At 37.0% G+C, this 10,685-nt stretch overlaps 1 protein-coding gene across 1 annotated transcript in view; it reads left to right on the top strand.

Annotated features, from left to right (window-relative positions):
- Positions 1–10,361, top strand: part of CHL1 (cell adhesion molecule L1 like) — a gene marked incomplete at both ends in the record, with an annotated part of 54,677 nt that extends 44,316 nt beyond the window's left edge. The window contains 4 exons of the mRNA XM_080625342.1: positions 6,314–6,475; positions 7,161–7,292; positions 8,137–8,209; positions 10,145–10,361. Coding sequence (XP_080481468.1) covers positions 6,314–6,475; positions 7,161–7,292; positions 8,137–8,209; positions 10,145–10,361 — 584 coding nt within the window. The remainder of the gene's footprint in view (positions 1–6,313; positions 6,476–7,160; positions 7,293–8,136; positions 8,210–10,144) is intronic.
- Positions 10,362–10,685: the final 324 nt, after the last annotated feature.

The following is a 10,685-nucleotide window of genomic DNA, read 5'->3' on the forward strand; positions in this document are numbered from 1 at the left end:
GTGAGGATGGGGGACTGCCAGCAGCAGCATTAGGGGCAGGTGTTTGACGTGGGAAATCCAGATGAACATAAAGTTGACTGCAGTGCCTTTGATATATTATTTTAATATTATCTTATCAGACACTGTAAGTGAGCATTTGTGTGCCACTTATACCCTGTCCTAGAACACCAGTGATCAGTGATTTAAAGGAAAATCTCAAGCATTATATGATAGTTCATCTTTCACATTCAGCTGAAATGAAATAAAATGCACTGTGCTTAGGAAGTCTGAAAAGTCTGCAGTACTGAGGAACAAGTCCTTGCTGTTAATCAGAAACCATTGCTGTGCACTTAGCACAGGGAAGGAGAAAGAGATTGTGATAAGCAAGAGTCCTGGCTTCATCATCTTTAAGCAATGACAATAGTCTGGAACAATGTTGATATAAAATAGAAAAATGGTCATTGTTGCACAACATCTTACTGGACTTCTAAGTTTCAGAATCTCTTCAGCTACTGGTAAAATATATAAAATGTACTTTAAACTCAGCATGTCCCAGTTCAGGATCCAGTCATTATTTTCTCAAGTAGTGAAATTTCTCAACTGTCTTGTAGCCTTCAGTCTCACTGTAGAATACAGGTACTCACGCAGTAGTAACTATCAGCATAATTTAAAATGTATTTTTTATTAAGGAAAGTAAAAAATCCTGTTTGTTCCCCAAGCTAAAAATACAAAATTTCACCTTATTAGTTGTCTTTTCTGGCCTTCATTGGGCAGCCAGAATAATGTGTTTTGACCACTGTAAAATCTATATCTGCTTTGAATAGCCTTGTCAGGTTTTATGAAATGCATCCCTGCCTGATATGCTTAAAAGAATGATAATGTTGCCATTCATTTTGTTCTCATTCTCTTCTTTCCTAAGACTCCTCCAGCAGTGGCAACTGCTGATTCTTGTGAAATGCTTGTAGAATAGAGTAGTATAATTGATATATGCTGCAAGGGTCCAGTTCTGTGATTAATATGTGCTTCTTGTCAGTTCTCAAGCCACCTTAAATTAGGACACTGCATCTGTCACTGAGACGCCATTAGTTTTGTGTCATTATTTGCTGGCTAAATTGTTCAGATATGTTTCAACTAAACATGGTAGGCTGAAAAAAAAATAATCACTCTATTCAGTGACCTTCTTGGGGTTTTAAATTGTGGTATGGGAAGCAAGGCGATTGCTCAGAATTAAAACAATCACTCTTTTTGAAGAAAGGGAGTGATTGCAAAAGTCGAAGTTTATAATTTAAAATGACCCACATAAATGACAGATGTAAAATGTGGTGCCCTCTGAAATGAAACTCCATGATAGAGCACTCTAAGTTTCTTTGGCTTTTGATTCAGTGATTCTATATCCACTCTGTTATGGTTTTAGTAATAAAAACATAAAGCTCTCATTGTTCATTTTAAGACTTTGAATAGCTTCCATTGCTGTAATAAAGCCTTTGCAGGCTGTGCCATGGGTATTTCAGAATTTCACAATGCATTCTGCCAGGAAAGTGGAGATATGGAGGTGGAAACTATGGATTCATTCAAATTTTATCACTGATACTTGATCTGCATCACTGCTATTGCTTTCCATTTATTTGCAGTTATCCCTGCTACTATAGTCTGGAATCAGAAAGAAAAGCCAATCTTTTTTCTTAATATGTACATATGCGAGTATGCATGTTTCACCACTAAAACCAAGTCTGTGTAGGGAAAATTGTTGTGCTCTAAATTGTAATTTTGCCAGCGTGTAATTTATGTACAACCCATTTCCTGATGATGAGATTGCAGTGGCATGGACTGATTTTTTTAGTAAAAAAAGGTTTTTCTCAATTAAATAAATATAACTCCCTGTATAGATAAATGGGTGGATCATCATTTTTCTCTACAACTGCAGTATCTTCCTCTGTGAATGAACCAGTCAGATTTTTGTCAGGAGTAACACATTGCTTTGAATTAGCAACACTTTAGCAAAAGGTCAATGAGTGAATATTGTCTTACGCTCACATCTCTATCTCTTCACTCTCCAGTGGAGTAGTGCTGCACTCTGTGCTTCTCTGGCAGTGGTGATCAAACCCTCTGCTCTGCAGTTGCCTCCATCAGGAGGGACCCAAGACTGCTGACATTGGCAGCTTATACATTCAATAAAATAAAAGGCCTCTTTCTTATGAAAGATGTTAAACATACCCAAAAAATCTCAGATACAAAACGCTGATAGACAACCACAGATTTTTATTATTTGTTGATAAAATACTGTGGACATGAAGAACCTGGGCAAAAGGATACTCGTGTTGTACCACAAAATAAATAAGAGTTCAATTTTTTGACTACATCTCGGTTTCATCCCACAGAAGAAGGTATGCAATCTTTAGAAAATTAGTTTTATCTCCAACTTTTCATTTTCAGGCAGTGTTTCTTAAATGACCTACAAACTAATTAGCTTTCCCCTTGAAAATGTCGATTTCCCAATGATCATTAGCCCTGAGAAACAGCACAAAATAATGTTCTTACATAAGTGAAAAAATTTAATTTAGCAGTCCATATGAACACAAAGCTTCTTTTCATCTAGTTACTACTGTTTCTTGAGGATTACCAAACATGTATTACATGTTGAGAATTATTACTGTGTGTCTAGAAATTCAAGCCTTAATGAAAAATTCATCCAGAGGAAGTCATACCACTGTAGTTTTATTTTTCAGAGAAGCCAGAGAATAGAAGTTCACCAGTTTCATTATATGTCAGTGGCACTTGGCATGTAACTCCTAAGGCTTTTTGAAAACCTTACCCAGAGGGTACTAATCTTCATCACACACCGTAAGATGAAGACAGTAACCATTTGTAACGAAGCATACGATTTTAGTTCTCTTTTGCCACAGGCACAGTGAGAAAGGAAAAATACAACTGCCTTAGCCATATGTAACCACTGATATTGTTACCAGCAAACCCCCAAAATATACCCTACTTGCTCACAATCAAGAGAACCTGATGAAATCTTGATGAGAAGTTTCTTTTTTCTATCATTTATGCCACTCCACTTTACTGCCTCTTCTTTGGCCAGGGGACCTGTAGCCCATCAAACCCTGTTGCTCACTGCAGCAACAAACTGTCCCACCAGCCCAGGTGCTGCATGCAGGCTGGACCAGGAAAAAGAGCATCTGGTATATCACTGTTTCACACCCCTATCATCCTGAGCAAGAAGAATAGGCATGTTAAGCATAATATATTAAATATATCAGTCTTGGAGTACTTCATGTTATTATTCACAAAATTGAAGCAAAACTGTGATTGTTTGTCTTTGGTATATTTCTTTTTTCCTTTTTCTTCTTCTATCAGCCTGCCCCAGTGTAGCCAACACTGAGAGCTAAAGGGAAGCAGCAAGAGATGAACAATCTATAACCTGTCATCTTGTGTGAGCTCAGGTTTCTTCTACAAATGCAATCAGTACAAATAGATGGTCACTAACTCACCTATAAATTCTTCACAATAGACTTTACATACAACAGCTTTACTAATTTCTATATCTTAAAATATTCAAATTTAGCATGAATTTCCTCCTGTACTAAAAAAGAGGAAGGATACTTGTGATATGTATTTATACACTTTCAGTAGCCAATCAGAAGGGGAAAATTGATAAAAGTTCATCTTTCCATTTATCATAGCAGATGTTTTTAGACAGCTATGGTTATAAATTAAGATGTTGCCCACAATTGGTATTTCTCTATTAGACTGCCAGCTTTTTTATGGAAGTATGTTTTATAACAGATGTGCTAACTTTGGGACAACCAGCACTCTTTTAAGTCTTTGGGGGCAGTTTCTGGTTTTTTTCCCTTTATACCATAAGCTTCTATAAAAAATGTGTGTTCTGTTGTTCTCATAAATCTTGAAGCCCGGTAGGAATATTGTAAAATTGCTGTTCAGTGTTTAATGTTCATGTGAGTCCCATGATATGGCTGATAAATAGTGGGGGAAGATGAGAAGTGCTGGTGATATGCCTTTATTACTAATGCTTCTTCTTCCCTTATTGTAGATTAAAAACCTAACCCAGCTGCTTTCAATTTTCTGAAGCTAATTTCTGTAGCTCACTGACCTTTCAGTATGTTGAGATTTTCCTTATCTGTCTGTCTTTGCTTTTATTTTTCAGGATTCTACAGTGCTTTTTCTATTCCAACCACCAAACCTGCCCCAATTAGCAATGCTTTCTCCTCTGTAGATACTATATTGAGTGTGTAACACAGACCAGAAAGAAATCACATGGAAAGAAACTTCATAATCACCCATCATTGATTACCTGTACTGAGTTTTAAAGAAAAAAATGTGTTTAGTAATTTGGGATAGATGATGTTAAACAGCTTGGAGAGCCAATGGTAGATCCCCAGTCCCAGGTCAGGTTGTGCTTAAACCTTCATTCCAGTACATGCATCCTAGCCCTACTTGGTGTGCCAGGGCTGCGGCACAGCCGGAGCGGCTGGTACAGCTGAGCAGTAACCTGGCACAAAATGGTTCTTTCTTCAGCCATATCACTTACTCCTTTCTGCTTCTGTAAAGAGCTGACCTTTCAAAAAGAAGAGGCTGGCACAAACTGGAAATAAATGTGTGATAGATGGGGATTGGTTAAATTGGTTTAAGAAAATGCAGAACAAAACCACAGCTGCTGGCCACCACTGAGCTCAGGGTTTGAGCATTATGCTTACTAGGAGAAATCCTTCCTAAGGGAGTTGTGTTGTGTACAAATTGGACCATGTGGTTATCCCGTCGTGCATAAGTGTTATCCGGTATTTAATACACAATAGGTTGAAGGCTCATATTCGTTCTTGTTACTTTATGAATAGTGTTTCTTTTGCTACGTTTTTCTGATGTCTTGATTTTAGGAGATGTAATTAAAATATACCTGTGGTATCCTCTTGCTTAATTTACAGTTTGATTAAAAATTATAGCTCAGTTTCACATGCTTCATTTAGCAAAAATTACCGATAGGTGGATTAATTTATGCTAATAATCTGTGCTTCAGTATCAGCAGTATTTCACCTGTATGTGTTCTCTCTGGGTCCCAATGGTCTACTAATTTAACTGCTTATGATAATACATGTATAGTTGCCTTGGAAAACTTATCTTCAACTATTGCTTTGATTGTGCTTGGATTCATTTTAATCTTTTTTTTTTTTTTTCCTTCAGCTGTCAGCTAAGCCTTAATCTCTGAAAACTTCTTGCTTTGCTTGTTTACTAGTTGAAATATTAAAGAGCATTTTTTTACTGTCAGTGCTAATTGGTCAAGTAGGTTTCAAATTATACTTTATGCTCAGTCCTTAATTTTGAAGACTGAATAAAGCAGGCAAATTAGGCAACTGAACACAATTACAATGTTATATTACTAGGTGCAAATACAACAAATCTCCTTGCTGCCATCAAGGGCAGGCACCCTCCTGTGTTGTACCTGTTGGTTGACTAAAGAGATCCTCCAGAGGTCCACACAGAGTTCTGAATTTTCTTGTATGAACAGACTTTTCATGTTCAGGCAGTGATTGCTAACCTCTGTATGTGTCCTTTTTTCTGTTATCCACAAATGGTATTTTAAAAAAGTGTATTCAATTCACTGCAATCTTAATGCAGACAGAAATCACAGTAGGTGTTTTGCAAGTAAGAAGGCTCTGAAACTAGGAGTACTGGAATATCCCTTCTTCCTCTTAATCAAATATTAAACTCATCAGGATTACCTAAATGCCTAAATATCAGTTTAAAAGCAAACTTCAGCTATATCTAAAATCGTGGTTTGTGCAGGCATTATGGAATTTTAAAGGATATGGAAAATCACTGTTGGGAGAGAAATGAGTACAAATCCCATTGTTATTTTTTTCCATGAGACATATAAGAATCCATTTCTAGATAACAAGCTGTCTGTGTTTCCCTTCTGAGTTCAGTTCAATGGGAGAAGAATCAAACCCCAGATTATCTATACAAAGCAAGCCCATTTTCAAGTTGTAAATTTTTAAGCAAGCATTAGTTAAAGCAGGTCCATAATCCCCCATCAATATTAACTTTCCTCCTGGGAAATGTACAAACCCCTTCATAAACATCAGGATTACTTCAGTCTGCTGTTTGTTTTATGTGATTGCATATTAAAAATCAAATGGGGGAAATGTTTTTTTACTTTACTGCCTGCTTTTGAAAATCAGATTATCTGATGACAAATGTTAAAAATCCTTGTGTGTCATATGTCTGTTATTTACATTATCTGTAACTATGCATTTTGCAGGCCTTTTGTTCAGTGAATACCATTAATCAATATGACTTGAATATGTACATTCCGTAGGTAAAGGGATCGGCAAGATTTCAGAAGCAGTAAAGCCCACACAAAAGTTTCACCCCATTGAGGCACTTGAGCCTGGAACTGAATATACAGTTCGTCTAGTGACTAAGAATTGGGTTGATAACAATAGCATTTTTGAAGATGTAATTGAGACAAGGGGGAGAGGTGAGACATGCAACCTTTCAAGGTGATAAAGATTTATTTTGAATGTAAATAAATGTTGAGGTTATATCTTGCATTGTGCAGTGAAAATGTACCAAAATCATCATTTTGTTCTGTGGTTTTTGACCCTTGCAGTTGAATCCCATGGGAGTATAAAAGCATCCGTGGTTCTTGGATGAGTCCTGTGCTTTACTTGATGCACAATAGCCTGGAACAATTACAAACCTTTATAAAACAGTTTTCCCTCCTATGCGATTTTGAAAGGGTAGTGCTGTGATATAACCCATTTTAAGTCCAGTGGTTTGCATGTATCAGGTGCACTTTCAACTCTATTTCTTTTGCACAAACTGCTTTTGCATGAGACTCTTAACAATTCTCTGTTCAGCTTTCCTATTTGGCATTAATCTTTTGAGTCAACTACTCTCTCAGAATTGCCTTTATAAAATGCTTGTGCTGTGCCTTCTAGACTGCACATTCCTGTTAAATCTAAAAATGTCACGCTCTGTATGTGTTTCTGTCTTGCATTTCTTTAAGTTGAACAAAATAATAGCGATAGACTGACATAATTAAGATCCAGTGAAGAACATGTTATGTGTTCATGTTATAGTAGGGTGATGCCTTTTTCCTCTGATTAATTTTCTTCTTTTTTTTTTTCCCCTTTTTTTTACTCGTTTTCTGTTCCACAAAGCCTATGCTGGTATTTATGATGGAATTTCCACCCAAGGGTGGTTTATTGGACTGATGTGTGCCATCGCTTTGCTCACCCTACTGCTGCTAACTATTTGCTTTGTCAGAAGAAATAAAGGAGGAAAATATTCAGGTAAATGGATTTATTGTCCTTTCACTGTGTTCACACATAATAACAAGCATCCTTCAGACTTTTTTCTCTGGAGGCTGCAAAGCCGCAAGCAGAAACATCCAATTAGGATTTGTAGCTTTTGATATATATCTGCAGAATGGATTCTAATGAATACAAGTGAAGCTGTGCTCTCTGGGTGGAAGAGTGCTATGTGCTGGTCAGAGATTTTGCTAAGTCCCTTGATAGGGCTTGTTGAATCCTTCAACATTTAAACCAACCATAAAGTCAAGGTTCCTCATTGGTTGCACCTCTGAGTCTCCGTTCGTAGGGCTACCTGCTCACTTTCCACGTAATAACAATTACTTGACATACTGGCCTAACTTCCATGGGTAGCCAAACTGCTTAAAAATAGAATGATTTGCTAAAAGTAATTCTGTAATTTTCAAAGCAATGAGTAAGCTTTTCAGTATAAATATTTAAGTATAAATCTAGTTGCCCAGAGAAGCTGTGGCTGCCCCATCCCTGGCAATGTTCAAGGCCAGGCTGGATGGGGCTTGGAGCAACCTGGTCTAGTCGAAGGTGTCCCTGCCCATGGCAGGGAGGTTGGAACTGGATGATCTTTAAGGTCCCTTCCAACCCAAACCATTCTACAACTCTATAAACACTTTCTAGATTTCTTAAAAATTGGGAGATGTCCCCATACTCTCGGGCGGAAGAATGCCGGTTGTGTTCACATGCAGTTAGAGCTGCTGCCCTCCAGGTTAAGCAGTATGTGATGACAGGTGCTTTTCCCATTGCACCAGCTAAAAGAAACATCCACAGCAGAACATGGCATACAGATCTGTACTTTATTTTATTTGTACAGTGAAAGAAAAAGAAGATTTGCATCCAGATCCAGAAGCTCAATCAATAAAAGATGAAATCTTTGGGGAATATAGGTAAATAGGACCTGCTTTAAAAAGCGTTTGTGTTTCTTGGGGTTTTGTTTGTTTCCAGATGTCATCATTATTTAGGACATTTTTATAGCATGCAGTTAACGCTGTTCTTCATTTTCAAAGCAAACCTCATAGGAGTGGATAAAAGTAGAAATATAAAGGTATATCCAGTACACTTAAATCCATCCAAGATGGGATATAAGTAAATGTTGATGTGTCAGTGGTTATTTTTCACTTGGTTTGGTTCTCTCTTTTTTTTTTTCTTTTAATTATCATTGTATGAATAATGTAAATATATATGATAATTTGGGTTTCTGCTGTAATGTCCATTGAAGCCAAGAGAAAGATTTATATGTCTTCCATGGGTTTCTGAAACCTGGTCAGGGCCAAATCATGCAATATGGGGAACATTCATTTTGTGGAAGAAAACAAAAGTTTGAAATACAGTAATAGATGGCAAAAACTCAAACAAAACTCACTACAGAAGTTTCTGTAGGAGAACTGAAACAATCACTTTGGCTGCTTTAAAATAACTAAAGCTTGTAATATTGCATAACCATGGTATGAAGGAAAATGCATCATTATAAGAACCATGCTTGGAAAACTGATGTCACTGGCCTTAAAGGCACAAAATTTCTAATGAAATCCTTCTTATATATACTACATTATTTGTACTGGAATAGGGTTTTATTTCTGCATAATTTCATCTTTATTTAATTTTTAATGCTTTCTAATGGGACAAATATTTAGAAAGGTAAGAAAGTCCTGAGGTTAATAACCTTGACCCCCTCTTTTCCCCCCCAAACTCCAAACTTATCTTTTTTATAAGTAGAAATGCCACATGCAGAAAAGTAGCAAATTTTTTTACTGTATTGATTATACACATTGTTGATTATATGCTGAAGTGGTAAATTTCAGGTCTATTTTTCTGTCCTTCCTTAGATAGCATTACCAAAGCTTTGACACTGAGTTGGCATTCAGCAAGGACCATAATTGAGTAATTATGTGCCTAGTTCAGAGGCATAGTTTGTTTGGGTTTTTTTTGATAATCTTTTAATCTATTGTCAAATCCCCCTCAATATAGTGTTCAGTAAGAGGAGTCAGACTGCTTTGGTTCTTCTCCAGTGCCATAGGGAGAATGGACTTTTTCCTTTATTCCTGAATTTTTTGTGGAGGGTCTGTTCTTTTTTATGAAATTGCTATTGAACGTAGACCACATATGAGCAGACACAGACACTTGATTCTGCTTTTCTTTTCCCCTATTCCTGTCCTTTAGCAGAGAGAAACTCTGTCAGTTATAGTAAGATAACAGCAGAATAAATGAAAAAAGGGACAAAAGCCCCTTTGTTACTCATCTCAAATCAAACAAATGCTCAAAAAGTAGAGAGTTTTAATCTACAGCTGATGCCTCACCCCATACATATACATCAGTTCCCACACCCACCTCAAAAGAAAAACAAAATAAACAGGCCCTGAATATTGCCGACTGTTTTGTAAATTGAAATCGTCTCTTTCTGTAAGATGCTGAAGACTTGACATCAGCAGTGATTGCTGGAATGGATCCCTCAGATACTGTCCAGCATTCCCTTTCCTTTCCCCCTTCACTTTCTGTCCATTCTTCTGTCTGTCCAAGGCAAAAAAGGGAAAAAATCAAAACACACATGTATTTTTTATTGATGTTTGCCTTTTTTATCAATTTCATTGTTAAAATAAGCACAAAATCATGTATGTGGGGAATTCAGGTCGGTGTGCATGACCTTGTGTGAGGTGCACCAGACCAAGCAGGACTCACAGGATCTGATCATTCCCAATGTACAACCCATGAAGAAATGTTTCCCTTGCTCTTCTCTCTTGCTGCTTTCTTTCACACTAAAAGAGTAGTTTCCATGCTTGCAATTAAAAGCTAGATTTTTGGAAAGGCATTTCTTTGTTTTGTAGTGACAGCGATGAAAAGCCGCTGAAAGGCAGCCTCCAGTCAATTAACGGGGACATTAAAGCCACTGAAAGTGCTGATAGTCTGGTAGATTATGGAGAAGGGGAGCATGGGATGTTCAATGAAGATGGTTCATTTATTGGAGCTTATTCTGGATCTAAGGAAAAAGGGTCAGTGGAAAGCACTGGGAGTTCTACAGCAACTTTTCCTCTCCACGCCTAAAATAATACCAAGAATGATTTATGTTTAATTGTGATATTTATCTTGATTAGTACTCCACAGTTACCACATCTGATTGGAAGCAGGTTGCCAATTGAGCCAGTCAGGAACCTGACATGCAGGTAATACAAAAATAAGCCACTGCCACTAAAAGATGATTTTCCATCCTAATTTCTAGGTGTTTTCTTCTAATTAAAACAAAATAAATCATTCTTTACTATAGAAAATGTCTTAGTCTTACCAAAACAGAATTTCTCAGTGTTACATCTATATACTTAACTGCTACTCTGTGTGTGTCTTAGGTTTGGAATATGTTTCTCTGTATAG

This window comes from Psittacula echo, assembly GCF_963264785.1.
Source record: "Psittacula echo genome assembly, chromosome: 9".
NCBI lineage: Eukaryota > Metazoa > Chordata > Aves > Psittaciformes > Psittacidae > Psittacula > Psittacula echo.